Below are 21,981 nucleotides of genomic sequence, written 5' to 3'. Positions count from 1 at the left end.
GCCCTTCAACAATCTTACGCTATAGTTTATAGTGTTTACCCCACTAAATCTGCATTTTTTACTCGGGGGGGGGAAAAAGATTTTGTGAACAACCTCTCTAAGGAAGTAAATAATTACAACATTTGTAGATCTATCAATATCAATTTATTTTCACTGTTGGCCTATTTTATGATTTAGTTTGTGAAATCAAAAGTCCTCCTCTAAGCAAAAACAGGTTACACACAAAAATATTATCTTTAGGGGTGCCCGGGTGGCTCAGTCGGTTAAGCATCTGACACAGAGTAAACATTTCATATACACTTGTTTTGGAAATTTAGGTAAATGCTACAAATATCAGTAAGTGTTTAGAAATTACCTAACCATCCATTGCTTTTGTTTATAACTCATCCTCTCCCTCAAAGTTAGGAAAATCACTGGCAGCAGCCATTAGATAAGGTATAAAAGATTTAACCAAAGCTAAGTAAAGAGAGGAAAAGTGAAGGACTAGGCTGGACTTCGCTAATGCCTAAACAGACAAAGTAGACTTCTTTTTCAGTAACAACAGTAATATCCAGTGTACCAAAAACAAATTTTAAATTAACTTAGAATAAATTCGAAACACTCCTATTATCTATTATTAACATTTTCTCAACCATACTCTTCTCTAAGGGATGATACTTCTGCTAAAGACAGACACTTTGTGCTGAGTGATTGCTTTTTCCTGGTATCTCTAGAGCTAGGGCCTCAGGCTTCCTTCCGAAGGGGCAAGAGGAGGGGGAGGGGAAAAACAGGGGAAGAAGGAGACTAACAAGAGTCCACTTAGGGCTTTCATAATTCCTAGTGGCAGATCAAATGATGTTAGGGCAGGGAATACCTTAGGAACATTATAGTGCTTTAATAATTTGGGTAATTTCTGTTTTCAATTTACAGCTAAAATTTTTTTAAATGTAAGTCAAAATAATTAACTCTTTGGAATTAAAATCTTCCTCTGAAAAATACTTTCTTTTTTCTTTTTAGTTTTTGATGTAATGTTCAATGATTCATTAGTTGCACATAACACCCAGTGTTCGTCACATCACGTGCCCTCCTTAATGCCCATCACCCAGTTACCCCCATACCCTCCACCTCTCTTCCCACAACCCTCAGTTTGTGAAAACATTTTATGAGATTTTTCAAAAATCATTCAGATTTTGCAAATTTGGGTAACTGAATAGATGTCAAAATTGAATTTCATAGGAAATTCTGGATTACCTTTACACATATTAATGGTTTAATAGTGACCAGATAGTTTTGAAAAGTAAAGGCAGAAAGGATGGAAAGGTGATCAACACCTAACAAAGCAATTTCCCAAATATTATCTGTTAACATTTTTAAAAATCAGAATGTCTTTACAAAAATAAACACACAACCCTAAGATAAAGAATATGTACTGAAACAAATGTCCATATTTATTTGGCCTTTCATGTATTTCAACTACTTAAAAAATTACTTCCTATTTATTATGAAGTTTATTTTAGGAGAAAGAAAATCCAGAAATCAAATTATTCATGAACTGTATAGTCACAATAACCCACATGAAAACCCCAAATGATATTACTCCCACAAATGAGCCTTATACTTTCGAACAAACATGAAGTCCCTTAAAGCCATACAAATTCATTGTAAAAATTACTTTTCTCTGCACAAGTTAAAAAAATTTTTGCAGGAAAAAACACAGAGTTATAAAAGGAAAACACTTAACCTTTCACCTTCAAATATTAAATTTTGTTTGAGGCAGGGGGAAAAAAGCACATAGTACATACACATACAAAAAAAAAAAAAAAAAACCCAGTAGCAATTTTTTAAAAGTAGGCTTTTGTTTGTTAATATTTTTATTTTAAACTTACAGTGATACTAAGATACCAAATAGATTATCTCAATGATAAATATAAATACTAGATTTAAATACTTAATAATAGCCTTGGTGTTTTATGAATAGCTTGCTATTCATAAATGTATATGAAGATCACAGAATTGGAAGATTTAATATCCTAAGCCTTTCCCAAAAGCAAAATTTGGTGACAATTAAAGCATTAAATAAAATGTCAATAAATAATTATGTTAGTTAATTAAACAGAAACTGAAATATTCAGTTGCAAAGCGCATGTAAAATAAATCACTTGGTATAAATTTTAATGTCAATAAAGCATGGACCAGCACATTAATTACAGACTTCATACCAGATCCTAGTTATTGAAAAGCTGATATATCCACTTTTATTAATAGAAACTTAAGAAGCTTTCCTATATATCAACAAATTTTTCATATTTTGAAATCTAATTAACCAAATTATCCAGGTTTGATAACAAAATCATAGGATTAAATATCATTGCTTTTTAAGATCTACAAGATGATAAAAATGAAACACCGCTTTTCTATGGAACAACAGTCTGGAACATTTTATTGAAATATAATATTTTAACTAAAAATGCATCCTAGATTTTAAAATAGTATTGTTCTCAAAAGTCTTAAAAGTATTTACGTGCTTGGAAGTATCATGTGCCAAAGAACACTATATTTTAAAAAACTTTGAGAAGATACTCTTTTAAAACTACCATTATTTCAAATATTTTACTTATTATTTAGTGACAACTATATTGTTTACTAAAATAGAATTTAAATATTTGAAAAGATAGCTTAAGAGCAAGTTCAAATAACCTTAAAGATTAAATATTTAATGATTCATACTAAATCATAACATAATGACTAAATAACCACATTAGAACGAAATATCAACATTTTCCTCACATTATCTAACTTCATAATAAAACATTTGACCATTATATTAATAGCCTAAGAGGTGCATAGCACTTTCTCCCAAACAGCTACCTACAATGCTTACTATTACTCAAAGGTTAGACGGAAGAGGAACAAGAGAAAATGCAACCAATTAACTTCTTCTTATATTTACATGCAGTCCTGTAACACATTTCTTTTTTCCTACAAGCAATTTTTCCTTGCCAAATCATCCCAACCACCACTTCTACTTTTTTTACACTGTGAGTTCTGAGAAATAAGCTACAATTCAGAAACCCCAAATGATGCTAAAAGAAAATAGAAAAATAAGTACACTACGAAGGTACCACAATGTAGATAAAAAGAGCAGTATTATTTAAAAAATCTATTCAGTGACCTTTTTTGGCTTCCTAAAAAAACAACAGAATGTATGTAAACTGAGGTATAGTTGTTCAAAAACAAATATTTTAAATATGCATAAAACACATGAATTCAATAAATATTTCCATGAACATTTCATACAAACATAAAACTTTGATATCTTATTCATTTTGAGATTCACTTCCATCCTATCTGTAGCTAACCAAAAGGGAAGTCACATGACTTACACAATGAAAGAGAAAGAACAGTTTTCTTTCCTTTCCTTTCTACAGGAAGAAACAAAAGCTCGGTATTAGCTATCCAAGGCCAATGGGTGGGGCCTGCAAGCCAAAAAGCTGTAATGGATTGAGGTTAATCTTAATGGGGGCCCACTCGAACCTTATGAAAGCATCAAAAATGTGAAAACAGCAACCAAAGCTTACAGAAAATAAGAAGCATTTAATGTAAGTTAGTTTTCACAACTAGAAAATTCTATAGGGACCTAATTCAGTTTATAAACAACGTTGCTGTTTTTGTTGGGGTAAAATCACCTAACTGTGATTCCCTACACAGATACACACACCATCCCCCACCAGCACACAGATACTTCACAAGCTTCTTGAATAAATAGGAGTATCCAATGTCCACGGTGATGGGTGGTCCTGAGGTCCTGAACCAGAGCTGTATACTTTTAAGGGATGCTGAGATAAGAACAAAGTGTTTTGTGTTTGTTTAAACCTGGCTCTATATTTAAAGTCTTCACACCATTACTGATACAGTTCATAAACTTGTACTATAATTGATTCAAGCAAATTTTAACTGTCGGTGTAAATACTGAAAATTAAACATATCAAAACAAAATAAACACTTTGGGACTTTTTATAGATCTGATTGAAATTAACTAATTCAGTTTCATGAAAAATAATCATTTCATTTCAAAGCTGTAAAAATCTCAACCTAAGGTAGAATATCGTACCATCACACTTTCACTACCAACAGGGTGCTTTTGTAATATCTTATGAAATAACATGTATTTAAATAAAATTATATACAGCGAATAAGTTGCAATGCAATGAAAAACTTCTAAATTAATGAAATTAACCCATGCAGAGTCACAATCAAGCATCAACTATTATGCCCATCTTTATACTCCAGGCTTTATTATAGGTCTAAGAGAAAGAGATTTTTTACAGAGCAGAAAGGCAGGATTTACAAGTGGCCCAAGGAAAAGATAAGCAATGAATAGTTCTGACCCCAGCTTCTCTGGCTTGATCAAGTGGGTCTGCAACCTGAGCCAAAGGGCGCAAATTCCTCACCATTCAAAATTCTTCAATGGCATGGGGGAGGAAACAGTGAAAGGGGCAAACGTGCAAATCCAACTGTCCTTAGATTTAGTATTCAACTAAAAATTTTAATTAGAGAGCTAAATAAATGAGCTCAATACTGTGTGATTAAATTTCATATTCATAGTTTAACCAGTCCTTAAAAAAGCAGCTTTTTTTACTTGTTAAAATTGAAAAAAAAATGTATTCATTTATCTTCTTAAATGTATGACTTATACATAAATGTGTTAGGTATGTGTCTCTAATATCATTTAATCTATTTAAGGAAGTTGTTGAAAGTGGAATTAGTCTCCAAGTACCAGTGTTTCCATATTATAAGCAAAATGATGCATTATTGAAGTCATACTTTGTAAAAACAGTTGAAAGAATTCATTCCAAGCTCCACAATGTATCAAGGATCCATGAAGTTTTTAAAGCAATAGATAGAACCTATGTTGTCAGACTTCTGTTACAAACTGAAACTATGGATAAAGAATTCATCTGAATGAAGAAAGTGTTTAGATAAAAGAATTTAGTATTATAGTACCTGGGAACATTGTAGCTATGATCAGTAATGGCCTAGGTAACTGCTTACAATGCCTAAGGAAATAAATGGTCATGAAGAAATCATGGCCAGAGTAAAGTTAATTTGAATTTTACATAGTCTTTAGATAATATAGCACAATAAAACTGAACAAAAATCTTAAAGTTATTAGCAAACTTAAAAGATTTTGAAATAAATGCCAACTTTAAGATTAACAAAGTAATAAATTAAAGTGGGTTTTGATTTTTAAAAAGTGGATTGTTATAAAAAAAGGTTAAAGCAGCTAATAAAAGTTAAGTGTGTTATTAATAGCACAGTAAAATGATTCTAAACATTGATAAAGATAGTTTCTACATAAGAAATCTGAAAACTATGTATTTTAAGACTGATAAGAAATCACTGTATTTAGCTCAAGATTTGAAAACTAACATTTATTATTTTATCATAGTTGCCCCCAATTTAAATGGGTAGAAGTTGCATAACTAGGTTTCATAAAAAAGTGAATGGCTGATGGGAAAAAATGATCCACTGCTTTTAAACCTCGTATGAAAAGAATGAGAATTGGAAAAATCTTATTAAAAAGTTTGCTAAAAAGAAGAAAATAATATATAGCAAACTGGAGAGCAGAACTCTTAAATCTACCATCTAACAGTGCTTTACACCTACTATGTGATCAATAAAAAAACACTTGAATAAATATTGAACCAGAAATTTTTCTAGAGTAACCATTTTCTTACAAGTTAGTACTTTTACACAATACACCATTTTGTCAATTTACACCTCTAAGAATGTTTACTCATTGAGATAGAAATTCATTAAATTTCTAACAAGAAATATGAATATCAATAAGCCTAATTATGCCCCTTAGGTAGGCAATGAGTTTACAATGCATGAGAAGTACCATAAGGATAAATGAAATTAAGACAGAAGATCAGTGAAATGCATACTAATTAATCTTAATTTCACAAACACAGAAACTACTAGTGAAAAAGCAAGCAGAAATAACTCTAAAGAGAAATGAAAAACATTAAAATAAGTGTGGGCTGTATTTGATAAAAGATACTGAATTGTAGCTTATGTCTAAGGTGACAAAGTTAAAAAGAACCAGATCAGTTAACCAGTTACTATGACATATCAATAATCATATAAAACAACAAAACCTTTTGTCTTCAAGGGTGACTGACTACAAATGGACACAAGGGAACTTTTTGGGGTGATGAAATGTTCCATATCATGCCTGTGGTGTTAGTTACATAATTTGTCAAAACTCATCTAACTGTAACTTTAAGTTGGTCAATTTTATTCTATATAAATTATACCTGAATAAAGCAGAGAATGTCAAAATATAAATGACATGAGCTCACTATCTTTTAAAAACTTTGACGGTTTTCATAGTAAGATTATTAATAAAAATATAGTGCTCAAAACAAAAATTAAAACTAAAACCTGGTATTGTTACATCCTTAAATTATTCTCATGTATACTACCTCAATGAGCACTTACCCTAACCCTGAAAAATGGAGAGGAAAGATATTATTGAACACATTTCATCTATGGGAACACTGAAGCGCAAAGAAAGTGACTAGCCAAAACTAAGACCACCAAGTGAAAAAGCCAAATCCAAACCTTCATTTCTGAAGCTTTATCCCTTAGTCTACCATACTATCACTTCTTAGTAATATTAACTATGTACAACAAACATCACTGAGCCCTTACTATCTCCTGGCTCAGTGTTAAATGCTTTACATGTGTAATAACATTTAATCCTCATAATAACCCTATACAAAAGTAGTTACTGTTTTGTCCCCTCCCTTTATGGGACCCTGAGACACTGACAAGGTAACTCACTTCCCCTACAAACAATGAACTGGGATTTGAAGACTGATCTATTTGGCCAGAAGCTATACTACTGCATAGTACCTCACAAAGATTAAATAATTAGTTATAGAACAAAAAGTATTAAATTATCACAGCAGGTCTATTTAAAATACTATTTTCTTTAGCTTATACTTAAGAATACACAAACTGGATATGTACAACTGAATACTCAGGTAAAACTCATGATAAACTATTAAAACAACCTGTATAACTAATTAATTTCCAAGTCTCTATTTATATCTTGATATTTTAAACAATAGTAAACAATATTATATGCCAAAAATTATAATAAAATGCTTTGTAGTTCACTGTAATGGAAATTAAGCTATTAACATTATACAATACATTTTGCCCAATTTTAAAGAGAGCACATAAAAGTAGGTACCAATTTAATTTTCTACTATGACTATATGCCACTGAAAATAACTTCTCTGTGATTTTATTGTGGCAAGGACTAGGTTACATTTCAGTTTATTTATTAGACACACACTTGCTACACAATTTATATAACACCCTGAAAAGTTAGGTATTAATTACTCCAACTAGCTGCAGGTTATAAAAAGAAATATAAGAATAAATCTATCAATAACCTATAAATCTTAGGTTAGACAGCATTTCCAAATTGTCAAATGTTTAGACACTGGGTGGGGGGTCTGTAATTTTCAGATAATTTTCCAATTTGTTGCTAGATGGAAATAAGATCAATCCTGATATATCAAAATGCAATATAACAAATACTTTTGTTACTCATTCAATAGAAGTACTCATTAAAAGATAATTTCTAAATGTACCCCACTGATCTACAATGTATTTTCTTGAATATGTTATTGTTAACTTTTCAATATTAGAAGATGTTATAATCAAATTACTTTAGAGAAGAATATAAACCACTTAAGTTTCCTATGGACTGTATATGTTACAATGCCATAACCTATAGTAACTCTATGTTGAACAAGCTGAATTCAGTGAGAAATATCTCAAAATATAAAGAATTGATAATAATAAAATAACTATATTTCATATGTAGTTCTAAATCAAGTCAAAAGAATATCATATTTTAAGTAATACATTTCCAGTTTAATTAATCAGAAATACCCTCACTTTATTTGTTTAGGTTATACTTGGATTAGAAATAAAAACACAGCATACCATATTTATAACTAGTAATTTTTAGGATAATCACAATACCAAAAGAACGACTCAGTTAAGATACACAAAACTATCTGTAATATCTATGTAATTTCTAAACAGAAAGAACTCTGGCAAGTTTAAATAATAAGGCTTCCTTGCTGCCCAAAAGCAACAAAATTTACAACAATGATCTCACTTCTTATCCACCACGTTGAATGCAGGCAACAAAAGAAGTTTTTAACTTCTAATGAAACCCAAGAACTGTAAGATTTAGTTAAAGGTAAATTAAAGTTGTTATGCTAAATACTTGTAAGTGGTTTCTCACATATTTGTTTAAAAAACAATTCTTTGATTTATTGCCTTCATTTTTCTGTGAATAATCTTTAAAAAAAGAATAAGAGGAAAATATTTAAAACTTACAACAATAATCTTCATTCATTTTTATTAAAGTATAGTTGGTACGCATCAACAGTATTTAACATGAGGAAGACTACCTTAAATATGTGGCCAATTCACACTTCATGTTTAAATTAGAATAAAAATATCTTTTTAGAAGCAAACAAAAACAAAAACAAAAGGGTCTGGAAAATGGACCAGCATTTGAAAATCAGAAGTAAAGTATCTAATATCTTTCAAGACAATATAAGTCATAAAATTTTGATTTAAATGCCTTTACATGTGATTTTATGATTAAATAGCTGTAAAGCATTTCATTTGGGATTCTTTCAAACTGGTCAAATGGGCAAATCATCTTGAAAACTTGGTAGCTTTAGGAACCATTTTCAAAATATTAAAATGCATAATTCACTAACAAATGGGCTGTAACTGTTAAATGATCATATTTTTTAATTTCTAAGATTTTTGCTTTGTCTAAATAATTTTTGACACTGACATTTTTAACAGCCCCAAGAATAATAATAATCACAACCATTCTGCATGTGAAAAATGTTTTCATGCTAAACTGATAAAAATAAAGATGGCTAATAATTTGGTGATGAAATATTATGAAAAAAATCCTTAAACATGAACATACTGGAGTAAATCTGTTTTCATAAATTGCATAATTAATAATCACTGAGATATGAACTCTCTGTTACATCAATTGAACTGTGTATAATACATAAAATTTTCATATATTTAAAAACTATTTAGCTCCAAATGTTTTCATATCCTATATTGTTAATAAAAATGCTTTAAATTTAGCTCAGTTACAGTAATTATTCTTCTTTCTTCTATTTCCATTGCTTTGAGATGTTTTCTTGAGCAAAGTAATAAAAGGAATATAAAATACATTAAATCATTGTAATATGGACATTTGTGTTTTCCATTAAGATCAAAGTATAAACCAGAAATAAAGAGCATAAGAAGAAAACATCAATACTTGAAAGTTAAATTAAAAATTCAAAACCAAATTATTAATATTTAAGCCTATCAAGTAATGGTAGCTAAATTACAGTCATTTTGAAATTACTTTCTCTCTGGAAAAAAATTCTTACATAAATAGTGAAATAAATGAAATACATTTATGTTAAAAATTCTTTATACCATAGTTAATGGCAAAGAATTCCAGATATATAATCTAAAAAACAAAGAAAATATTATTATGCAAATGAGCTGAAGGGAGGAAAATAAAGAGGGTGGATTCTACACCCGCCACCAACAAAATAAAGTTTATTTTTTTCATTAGGTAAGAAAATGACTTTGGAAATAAATATCAAAACTTATGTAAAGAAAAACTTAAATGACAATAAACATCAATAAGTAGTTATTAGGGAATATTGCCCTTCTCCAAAAAGATCTAACTTTAACTACCATGTGAGTCATCTAAACTATCATTAAATATTTAAATTTTGTCAAAGTTTATAATATTTCAAAAGGTTGCAAGAGACCTATCCAGGTAATTTAAACATGTTATCCCACAATCTAACTGTAGGTGCCATTTTTTTTAACTTATCAGTAACAGTAAACTAAAAGAAATATTAATATTAGCACTTACAAAATAATTGTACTCTAACTGATGAAATCACCTTAGTAGCAACCTAGACTTCCAAGTCTGTATTAACCATGTATGTATATTCTTACTTCAGTTGAGAGATAAATCTCTGTGCTTTGCACTGGATTCTCAAGTAAGAAATTCCTACAAATATATCCTATTTACAAACTAAATCATCGTCAAAATTTTCCAATTTTCATTATTAAATATTCTAAGGAACAACTCAAAAACAATAAGCTGTAACAAAATTCAAAAATATAGTATTTATATATTCTTAAGTTTTTTAAATTATTAAATACTATCAAGTCTCCATATTAGCATGTGTCAGAATGCATATATTCATTACCAATCTATAATCATATTATCATTTAAATCGCAAGTTAATATTAGGAAGTCAAATGAAGACTGTCATTTTTAAACCACCAATGGTCGCATACCATCCTCAAATAGCAGAATCTCACTGCATTTATCAACAAGTCTAAAGATAAGAAAGGTACAGCACCTCAGTCATGTTTATTTTTGAGAAGTTGGTGACATTACAGAGACTAGAAGAAAGTGTGATTGTATTCTTGCCAAAAAATTTTAAATAGAATTATGTTAACTATGAATGTACAGCTCTATTTTAAAACTACACATGCAAATATTCTCTTCATTTCATAGCAACTAAATTGTTCTTGATGTGCAGTTCTTTGCAGTAGAGATTTTTTTTGCTATTCCTGTTTATTTTTATGTTTTTTTAAATTTATTTATTATTGAAGTAGATGTAGTCAATATTTTTTAAAGAAAAAAAAATCCTGGGAGCCACAGCATGAATTTTTAAATATTATGTTAAAATTATTTTTTATTTCCCCAGATATATACTATTAAAACTGTTTCATAATACTTAAAAAATATCTAGTGACACATGTACTTATGAAGACTCAAAAAAAAAAAAAAACCAACCCAAAACTATTCCATGTACTTAAAATAATGAGTACAAATTGGTCCAGCTGAACATTTAAAATTCTTAATTACCTACAATGCTTATTCTCTCATAACAAAATAGTATATGGACATAATGGGGGGGAAATCTAATTTGAATTATACATCAAATATAGTATGCTTTCAAAAATTATCATACAGTAAAAATGGCAGTAATAATTTAAAAAGTATTTTAAAAACTTTTGTTAAATGGTTCCTGAATTGCAACCTGATTGTGTAAGTGATGCTGACATTATACCTGTACACATCATTTATGACCATCTAATTATTACTTGCAGTTTTATGGCTAAAATCTGTAGGATTCCTGCCTTGCTCAAAATAATTATTCATATGATTTATATGCAATTTACGTGAGCCCCAATATAATAGAAACTCCTCTACCAAGGCATCAAAATCAAGAAGAAAAAAATAAAGCAACTGAAATCTACATAATTGTGATATATTTCAAAAAACGAATACTGTAGCCATCAAAAAAATTCCCTGAAGAATCACTCTAATTTTAATTTAAAGAATATCACTGCCCTGTGTTTTTACATCACAAAAATGTTAATACTTAAGTTTTATCAACTTTTTTACATACTTCTTCCTAAAAATGTAAGAATACAAATGTACACATTTTATGAGAATATTTCTCTCATATATCATTTTAATACTGTTTTATTAGTAAATGCATGATTTATAACAGAAGATTAAAGCAAGTTTAATATTAATAATCAACATTGTACTCTAGAAACTGTTCACTATCCATAAATAGAAATTTTCCAGCAATACAGTATTTCATAATCCAGTGGATATACTTATGTTTACCAACATATAACCATTAAATGGCTTAAATTTGGATGTCTTGTGGTTCTAAACATTAATACTGGTTAATAAAATGTCTAATATTTGAAAGTATTAAAAGGTAAACACAGGAAACCAAATTATAACAAGGTGTGATCAAAGAAGAAAAGGGCTATTTTTTTTCATTCATCTATAAAACAAATTTATGAGATCGTAAAGAACAATTTAACAACCTAAAAAAGGTTCAAAGTGGGGAAAGCCAGAGCCTGAGAGAAAATGGATTTGTCAGTGATTTCAGTCATTCAGTATAGGGAGGAAAAAAGCAGAAAATGTAGGTTCATTTTGTAATATAATGTAGGAGGCATAAAATCCAGTAGCCTGTCTATGGACTTCTATTTATGTATTTAAACCCTGTTTTAATTCACAGATTATGCTGATCCTTCCACATGTAAACAGCCAATAATGATGGCCAGGCCCTTAGGAAAGGAAAACACACCACACAGCAAGGTCAGGAAGCTACCAACCACCACAGGACAACAGATCAAAACAGAATGGTTTCATATGTTTCTATTGTTTATATACTTAATTTGAAGATGATATTCCTTGGGGAGTAAAGGAGGTTGTAAATATTACCAGCAACATGCAACACAGTATCAAATAAAATACATACTTTTCATGCAAATATACTAAGTATTTCCTGCATGTATCTATCTGTTAGTCTGTAGTATTGATAGCCATTCATTCAATTTTTTAAACTTAAATGTCAAGCCAAAATAAACCTCTTTGGTCTTAAATCCTGTTACTCCTAAGAATTCCTTACAGAGAATTACCTTCTTTCAGTGAAATAATCAAGCTCACAAAATGTAATTATTATTTTTTTTTTTACTCTAGATTAAGCAATAGAGTGAAAATGAGAGAGGTATTAATTCATTTGTTTTGGGGTTAAAATTTTGAAAATGATAAGCAATGACATTCTGTTTGGTATTTAAGCATCTTAAAAAATTACAACACAATATAAGCAATGGTGGAAATTACCCAAAGTAGCAGACTTGAACATTTTAAACACACAAACTAGAGCCACAGCTGGCCACATGTTTTTTGAGTTCAGTTTCTTAAAGAGACAGTATCCTTGGACCTATGCCCTAAAAGGGAGCACATTTCTAAAATATTTGATTACCAAACATCTTCTCTTGGCATTTCTTCTAATCCACAGTAGGCCAACAGTGTTCTATTTTATTTTACTGTAAAATCAAATTATTTTTATTTGAATCTACAAATGACTATCAGGGAGGCAGAAACAAAATAATAGGGGAAGCTACTGTGACTAAAGATATCTACAGTAAAGAGAACCATAGATTTCCTATACTAGCAATTTTTTTTTAACTTAAAATGATCACGGTTTCTTCATTCATTTCCCCACTCATTCACCCAGCTTAGGCGACAGAGTATATTGCAACCGATAACACCGGAAGCTACACTACAGCAATTTCGCTGTCGAATGAAGAGGGGAACTGCTAATAAAGTCCACCAGCACCCAAACAGTGAAATTTCAAGGACTTCATTTTCTGTTTAGGAAAAGATAACCAGTAAGGGGCCCATACACATACCCTAAACACCGGATTAACTCAGGATAGTAAGAAAGATTTTCTCTTTCAGTGTAAGTCCATTGACAAACCTACTGACCAACTCCTGCACATGGAAAAAAGGAGAAGGGGGGAAAAGAAGTTTGGCTTACTTGGTGTACAAACACATCGACTGGAATATCCAAGGGGCTTCCCTCTCGGTTTATCATGGAGATGAATCCAAATCCCATTCGCACATTGAACCACTTACAGTGGCCAGTTCCGTGCAAAACCTGGGATTCCTCCTCTGCCTGCTCCGGCAGCTTCCCGGGCTCTTCTCCACCACCTTTGCTTGCCCCGCCTGAGTAGAACAGGACAAAAAGAGTCAGTTAGTCTGGATTCCTAAACTGTTCACTGAAAGAGAAAAAAAAAAAAAAAAAAAAAGATTGGGGCGTGGGGGGAGGAAATAGAAAGAAACTCGAATAAATGGTTTTCTTCTACAGAAAATATTTAAAAGGAAAGGGTTAAAAGGGGGGAAGCGGGGGAGGAGGGAGCCACACTGTTCTATCGATCACATCAACTTCCACTTTTCTGTACATACGTGTACTTTTTCATTTAACTCCATTTTCCAGCACATATTATACTACAGCATGCGATACTTTACTTGCATATTGCTGATTTAACACTGATCCCATTTACAAAGAGGAATTTTCAGCGAAACTATGCTCTCCTGAGGGCACGAGGAGGAAAGAGAAATCGCGAAGATGGTTAGAACTAGTTAATGCACATGCGGCAGCAGTGAATCCAGGGTTATTTGCAATGTGCATTCCCCTCCCCCCCAATAACTTTCAATTAAAGTTGGGGTGGTATGGGGGAGGGGGCAGGTGTATAAAAGTTTTCTTGGGCTCACTAACTGAAACTGCGCTTAATCACACTCAAACAATTCAAACAATAGCCCACTGAAAGCTTTTCAAGTTGTGAATCAGTGTGGGCGGTACAAAACATTTTTGGAGATCTATAACAATAGGTTGCAGAAAGCCCCATTGCGCGATGGGGAGTGGGGGTACTGCCCAGTATTGGGGTAAAAGGGGAAGGGGGGACGGCAAAGAGGGTGGGAAAGGGGGAGGGGGAGAGAAAGGAAGAGAGAAAATCACAGTAAAACAATAGAAAAGAAAATTAACCTTCGGCCATGTTGCCCCACGGGCCCTCTGCTCCAAACTCGTGAGATGAAAACTTTCCCTTTGGAACGGAGTGATCTTCTGCATCAATCTAACATCTTGATTTTGTGCGATCACAAATTTAGCTCGCATGGTCTAATGTGCTTTCCCTCTTTTGATTTTTTTCTCTTCTCTCTCCAGTTTCTGGCCCCCTGAGCCACGTGACTTTGTCAATTACATGCTTTCTTGCTACTAATTTCACCTCGGATCCTTAAGGGGCTGGCAAGAGGAAGAGATAACCAATCGCCATTTCATCTATGCTGACATCAAAATAATTTATGAATGAACATGAAAAACTCAAACATGTTATCTTAAAGACAATTTGGGACGCTTCTTTACGATAAATCAGAATGCTGATTTCGTGCTTTTACTTAAACACAATGGAGGGTCCCTGTGAATCGTCGATTTAGAAAAACGGCAGTCATATATGTGCACACGCGTGCCTTACACACAAGCCTGTCTAAATAATCTCATTTAGGGGGAAAAAGCCATTTAAATAAAGCAACCGATGTTACGCTTTTTTTCCCCCTAAGAAGTCAGCTGCTCCATAATAGTAAACCTGCTTGGGGTGCAAATTTCATATTTAATTCAATTCTTAGAGGAAAATATATAATTTACAAACGATCTAATTAAACCTAATTGCATCGCCACGAAACTTTAGATAATAGTAACATACACCTACAATAAGACGAAAGCACACAATTACCTGATCGTGCCCCGAAATTTTTTCAAATTTAAAATAAGATCCTACCGGAAAAATCGCTAGCACCTTCATGCACTCAAATTCTGTTTAGGTTTATCATTTCGGAACATTTTGAAGGGGGAATTGTACTTCACAGGTTTCTCCGCCATCTCTTTCCGGGGGAGGAGATGTGATTAATGACTTCCTAAATAACAGCCCAGTTTTCCAGCCTAACATAGAGTGAACCTCAATCAGTGGCGATTGTTCCCCAAGAGCAAGACGATGTACGGCAGGGAGGGGGAGGGGAGCGCCAGGCAGGGGAGGTGAAGAGGAGCCGCCAGCACAGGCGGCTGCAGAGCCAGAGAAAGAGGTGGGGGAGGAAAAAAAAAAAAAAAAAAAAGCAGTCGCGGGCCGGGGGGAGGGGAAAAGAAAGAGGACAAGTGGGAGAAAAAAGGTAAATTCATATCATATTGATTGGACCGTGACATTTTAAAAGTCCACTACCAATGGATAGAAGAGTCGAATAAACGAAAATTTAATAACGGATTAGGCTCCTACCGTCCCTTCTCTGGCCTGGCCCCAGTTTAAAAATGCTTACCCTTTACCTTTCAAATTGATTCAAAGGATTGTTGATTACTAGATGCTGACGCCAATATTACCACCCTCATCGAATACTACAATAAATATTATGGATCAACTAGAAATGCTGTACTTCCTTTAAAACCTAAAATATGACCCGTCTTTGAAACATTAAAACGCCCCACCACTCTTTCCCCCACCCCACCCCCCATTTTCTTAAACAAGCAGTTTACGGAGAAACTGTACAGATACCACTTCCCTTCAGCAAAGCTACGGAGTTGACCCTCCCCCACCTTACCCGCAATCCCCCTCCCTGGCTCTTCAAACATGTCTACACTCCTAACTCTAACACTGTTTCACACAAACTAGAATGTGGGGATTCTGAATCTAAAAGCTTTTGAAAACCCAGAGTGCACCTATTTACACCTCGTCCCCATATTAAATAACTAAATAAAAATTCATACTAATTGGTTCAGAACTGAAATAACTGGGTGTGTGTAAATATGTTCTTTTCAGCTGTTTGTGGTAAAAGGCATCAATCAAGACTGATCAATTTGGAAAGATTTTTCGTGTTTATTTCTTTTGTTGTTCCTCAGGAAAGGAGGCAAAGCTTTCTCATTTTATTTACTTTGGGGGAGAATAACCATGTTCCAGCTGGTAGGGAGGAAAGCAAAAGTGTAAAAATCCAAATGATTTTGCGAGAGTAACAAAAGTGCTCAAACAAATTATTTGCTAACAAAACATTTTTAGACCTTGTTTTAATAGTAGAAATCAAATTATTACACTGACCTATAATAAAGTAACTTTAACGACGGCATTTCAGGTGAAACATTTCACATAATATGAAATAGAAAAAAACTAACTTAAAATAAGTTGTTCAAATAACTTATTTTTAGTTTTTTTCTATCTTAAATGAGAGAATTTACTTTTAAAAATCAATATCTGATAAAAAATTAACATCTGAAAAAAAATCAACATCTGGTAACAGAGAAAAATAATCTGAAAATGTATTCACGGAAATTGAGGGCAAGTGCTATTATTTATACGAAAGTAATTATCATAAAATTCACAGACCAGTACAGTCTAGTGTTGTCACCAACAAACACTTAGGGTAAACAATATTTTATCTGTAGGTTTATTTTTAATTAGAAAATAATTTAATCATCATAAAATCAGAAACAATATATAGGTGGATTCTGAAACCCTTGTTGATTGTTAAATTCGATGAGATGCAAACCTATCGATCTATATATGAAAAGTGTGAAATACCATAACTGAACCATACTGAATGTTATGGTTATGAGATTCACAGCCTTGCCTGATTGGGGGCCTCCAATATTAGTGGAATTAAGGTAGGGTTCACTGGACTGGTCACTGGTGTCAGAGGTTATCGACTCATTCATTTCCTGAGAGGGACATCAGCCTTTCAAGTTGTGTAGAAAGCTTTTTCCAACTGGGAACTCTGAGAAATCCTCTAACACTCATTCACAAAGAATTTAAGGCAAATAAGGGTACATACCTGGGGGGTGGGGAGGAAAGACAGAGGGAGAGAAGGGAAGAGGAGAGTAAAAGAGGAGGGGAGGAAATTGGGAAGGGAGAAAAATGAAGGAAGGAGACACAGTGAGACAGAAAATACCACTACTTCAGGGATATGGCACTGTCGTTTAAATAGATTCATCTTTTCTGCCTACCTCCCCCACAATCTTTTGAGCCTAAGATCCTTTTATAAAACTGACCATAATCTCTTTAAGCTCTTAGAGTGCTTCTTTCACATAAAATAGTCCTATGAATCTCCTAGAATGCTTTCCAATTTGTCACCTTCCTGAAGTCTTCTGGTTTTAATTTTTTTCTCATTTCCTACTTGTTTTTAGTGCCAGAAAGACCTGTGCTTGACTCAAAACGCATGTTTCGTGAAAGCCAAATGTTTTAGTACCTTGATTTATCATAGTTCTTTCAAAATGTTTCAAAAATGAGTTCAAGTAGTTACAAAGAATCATCAACACACTGGGGAGAAAAATTAAGGCATTAACCTATCATATGCCTGTTGGTCATCGCAATCTAAGATTTCTTCATTTAAAAAAAATGTACACATTTTATTGGCCATTTTTTCTTTCTTTCTTTCTTTCTTTCTTTCTTTCTTTCTTTCTTCTTTCTTCTCTTTCTTTGTCTTTCTTTTTTCCTCTTTCTTACTTCCTCTCTCTCTCTTTCTCTCTCTCTCTTCAAAAACTCCAAAAGTACAATGCAAGGAGCCGAAAGAGGTGCCAGAGCCACCGAAGTTGTTGTCAACTATAAGCGAGGAGTGACTTCTATTACAGCAGAAACAATGCTTTGGTTCTTAAAACTAGGAGGAGGGGCCGTGGCACTATGGCAAGCGACTCCACCAGGGCTCTCCTCCCGGCAAATGAGGCTGGGGTCTGCAGCCTCAGCGCTGCCTTCGCAGCCGAGAGTCTTCCCGCGCAGCTTGCTCCCCAGGGTCACCAAGACCCCCAGGCCAGCGGAACCGCCCTTTCCCTCCACCTCCCACCCCAGCAACTTCCTTTCCCCTTTCTCTCCCCAGTCACCTTTCCCTTTATTCATCACATCACCACCTCCTCACCAGAAGTCAAACCCTTCCAAAGAAGGCTGGTGATTTCTCACTAATAAGGGGCTTTTAAATTTGTCGTTTTGTCTCCAGGAACACCAAACAAAACAAACGCTTGCCTTCACTATTATGAAGGCAACACTTGGCACAATTTACTACTTTTACTGCGTTTCCAGACTATAGCACTTATAATTTGGTCCCTTTATCTGTGAGATGTCAGTGTCTCCGCTAGGAGAAGTGAGGTCAAGGGGGACGCGAAATCAGAACCCCAGAGATTGACCAGCACCACCACCCCCACTCCCCCAACAGGCCAAACCTAAAATGGAGCTGTCTTCAGACAGAACCCTGGCGCCGTCCTTTAGGGAAGCCAGGAAAACGTGGCAATGAGCCTTTGGCGATCAGGAAAAAACTTAGGCGGGGAAAGGGGTGGAGGGGCGGCAGGGGACAATTTTAGGGAACCAGCTCTTGAGCCCCGGGTGAGGTTTCCCGCCCAAAAGCTGCGGACCCGCACGTCGGGCAGACTGTTCCCGATCCCTCCCACTCACTGCGTTTCAGCTAACTACTGGGAAATAACTTTTCTTGAAATTCTTACAATACGGAGTCAAATGAAGGAGTACTCGCCTGCGTGCGCTGGTCTTATAGTAGAGGCACTTCAGAATGGGGGGGGGGTATTTTGTTTTTGTTTCCAAAAAGCAAAATTCCGTTCTCATTTAATTCCTTATCTGGAAGCAAAATGGTCTGGCTTAAACACAATGGTTCCAATTTGAGAATTTTTACACAGCTGTAAAAATCTCTTAAAATTTTTCCTTAAATATCTTTACACATTTCCCCAGGTATAATTAAATTATGGAAAAACAGGAACTGATTTGCATAAAGTTTAAGTTTTCCAGACAAATTGCCTTCAGATTTCAAAAACAAACAACTTTCCTTCCTTTTGGTCAGTTATGTTTCAGTAAAGTATTTAAAGCGATACAATTAATTCACAAAGGGGCATTAGTTTAAGACCACCATTTTGTATAAACTTACAAAAAAATAGCTGTAATAGAAAAAAATCTTACTCTTAACATACTTCTCCCCCGACGAAAAGGAGAAGTACAAATTTTGTTATTACTCCTCCCAAATATTTTCTGAATTGTGCTCAATACTTCCTTAAATGATTTTAATTGGAATAGTAATAGCTTTGAAAAATCATTTAGTAATAAGCATTACCTTACTCTGCCCAAAATAGCACAAAAATAAGTTTCATGTTTTATTTGAAAGATGAGTCATGTTTTTCACCTGTACAACTTGAACATGTATTCTTCATAATTTAAAGATATTTTTGCAGTGAATATATTCAGTCTGTATAAATTACACTAAATAATGTAAACATACAAGTCTTTCCCTGTCTCCCAAAGTAATGAATGAAAGTTTATTCTTTAAAACTTAATCTCATCAAAAGAAATAAGCTGAAATAAGAGCATGGACTGCTTCTAAGTTATTTATTTTATTATCTTCACTTTGGGTTTATTTGGGGAAAGGGAACAGGTAGATGCAAAATGGAAAGTTAAGAAGAGAGCAGGAGTGAAAGATTAGGCAAGTAAGAAGAGATCTTCAGGCTTTAAAGATGCCTATATGAGAAGCAAATCCACGGAGAAAAAAAGATCTAACTATAGACTGGAGACCAGGAGTGCCTGGCTGGCTCTGTTTGGTAAAGCATGGGACTCTTGATCTCAGGGTCTTGAGTTTAAGCCCTATGTTGGGTGTAGAGATTACTTAAAATAAATGGAAGGAGGGAAGGAAGGAAGAAAAAAGAAAGAGAGAGAAAGAGAAGAAAGGAACTGGAGGCCAGAGTGCTGGACCCATTTAATGACTGTAGGCTAATCATTGAGCTTCTCCAGACCTCAGTATCCTCATCTGCAAAGTGAGGAGACTGAACCAATGTTCAAGTCTTTCAGTTTAAATGTAATCTCTGGAAATAAACTTTCTTTTGGTCAAAGTGGAACCTCTCCCTGGCCAACCCTTTTTTAATCACAAGGAAACACAGACATGAAACTTTATTACAGTCACTTAACACATTGGCATTAACATTATTTCCCAACAAAAAAGAAAAAGGTCTCTGACCGTCTCCAATCTGCCACCAGAGAAAAAATATAATCAGTAGTAAGGGGCAACTCACTGGTAAATTAATATATTGTAGCAACTTTTCAGAATCTTCTTTTTCATGACACTCATTAAGAGCATCATCTCCATGTCAAAGGATTTACTCTACAGAAAAGTTAAGTGTTTGTCAAATGGCAGAGCCTATCAGTGGCTTCCTCATTAAAAATTTGATCCCTACTACTTCCTCTTGCTACCTGCAATCTTATATTTCTTAAGTTTAATAATAGAATAACAGCTTTTTATTTGTACTTATTAATGTTCATAAACTTTGTCGTATTAAGCTCTTTAGTGTTTTTCAAAGTAGTACTAATCAAAAGTAGACTCAAGACACTAAATTCAGCACAGCAGAAGCCAAAATACCTTATTATCAAATAGAATTGTTACTGAAAAGTGTTGTAAGTTTTCAGTTAATTTCAGTAATAAAAGAAAATATTTATATATCAAAAGTCTAGGTTTTACAGCACCTAAATAAATAAAAGGATATATATTTTTAAAAGTCTAGGTTTAAATTATTAAAAGTTCAAATGATTTATTTTTGCAGTATAATGAGGAACAAATTTCACACATGTTCATAAAAGGCAAAATAAATGGAGCTTCCTAGATTAAGAAAATTTCCTGAATCCCTGAAAAATGTTTAACAAACTGTGTTATGGTAAATTATCTGGAAATAGCACCAAGTGTCATCTTTAAATTAATTCAAACAGGAATCTGTAAGTTCCTATTTTGATATGGGAGTACAAAAATGAACAAGCCGCCAATCTCCACAAGCATTTAAATATCTATTATCTATCTTGCATGAGTAATGGAAAAGGAAATCACAAAATCCAGTACTGCTAAAATCAGAAGGAAAAGGAGTTAATTAGAATATTTCATCTATGCAATTCTGGTGGGAGTATCAGTTTATAGATGAAATCATCTGGAGTACAGTAGGATACGGTACCCATCTTGCCAAAGTGGAGAATTCCTGAGGGTTGTCAAGTTTTCTTATATGCCTCCAGTAAACTTTTAAAAACCTTAGTTGAGTGAAATATTTAATTGGGGAAAAAAAAGTAAAAACTAACCTGGGGCTGATGAAACCTGGTTGAATGACCTCATCGTCTTCTGAAGAACCTAAAATCAGAGAGCTCAAGTCAGTACTGCATTAATTGCCTATTTAATTGCCTCTTCTTCAGTTTAATGGCTTATTAGAAAGCAATAAAATGCCTAGGTGTTTGACTCTGTGAAGTGACCTGTAAACTTTTTTTTTTTTTAACAATCTAAGACTCACCCAGCAAAATCACATAACCAATTAGCATAAACTTGCCTTTCATTCCTATTAAAGGACATTGGTTTAAAAAACATCTTAAACAAGACCATTAAGATTACTCTTAATTGTTCATGATCCAATTTCATAAAGAGTAGTTTTAAATTTTTTTAATGTTTTACACTGTAATTCAAAAATCCCATTTTTTAAAGCCACCATTAAAAATCAG

The 21,981-nt window shown here is 33.3% G+C and overlaps 1 protein-coding gene across 2 annotated transcripts in view; it reads right to left on the bottom strand.

The window, feature by feature from the left end:
* The window catches only part of LIN28B (lin-28 RNA binding posttranscriptional regulator B), a 117,370-nt gene extending 95,766 nt beyond the window's left edge, over nucleotides 1-21,604 (bottom strand). Inside the window, exons 1-2 of one of the 2 annotated variants that reach the window (XM_087865295.1) lie at nucleotides 21,571-21,604; nucleotides 13,482-13,669 (exon numbers count right to left, since the gene is read on the bottom strand). In XM_087865295.1, coding sequence (XP_087721421.1) covers nucleotides 13,482-13,669; nucleotides 21,571-21,604 — 222 coding nt within the window. Of the gene's footprint in view, nucleotides 1-13,481; nucleotides 13,670-14,489; nucleotides 14,500-21,570 lie in introns of those variants that run through there. The other variant, XM_045807092.1, reaches the window with a different exon arrangement.
* Nucleotides 21,605-21,981: the final 377 nt, after the last annotated feature.

The sequence above is a fragment of the Ursus americanus genome, chromosome 11 (assembly GCF_024610735.1).
Source record: "Ursus americanus isolate L20-20 chromosome 11, mUrsAme1.1.p, whole genome shotgun sequence".
NCBI lineage: Eukaryota > Metazoa > Chordata > Mammalia > Carnivora > Ursidae > Ursus > Ursus americanus.
The sequence above is the reverse complement of the archived record's forward strand: the minus strand, read 5'-3'. Positions and strand labels throughout refer to the sequence as shown.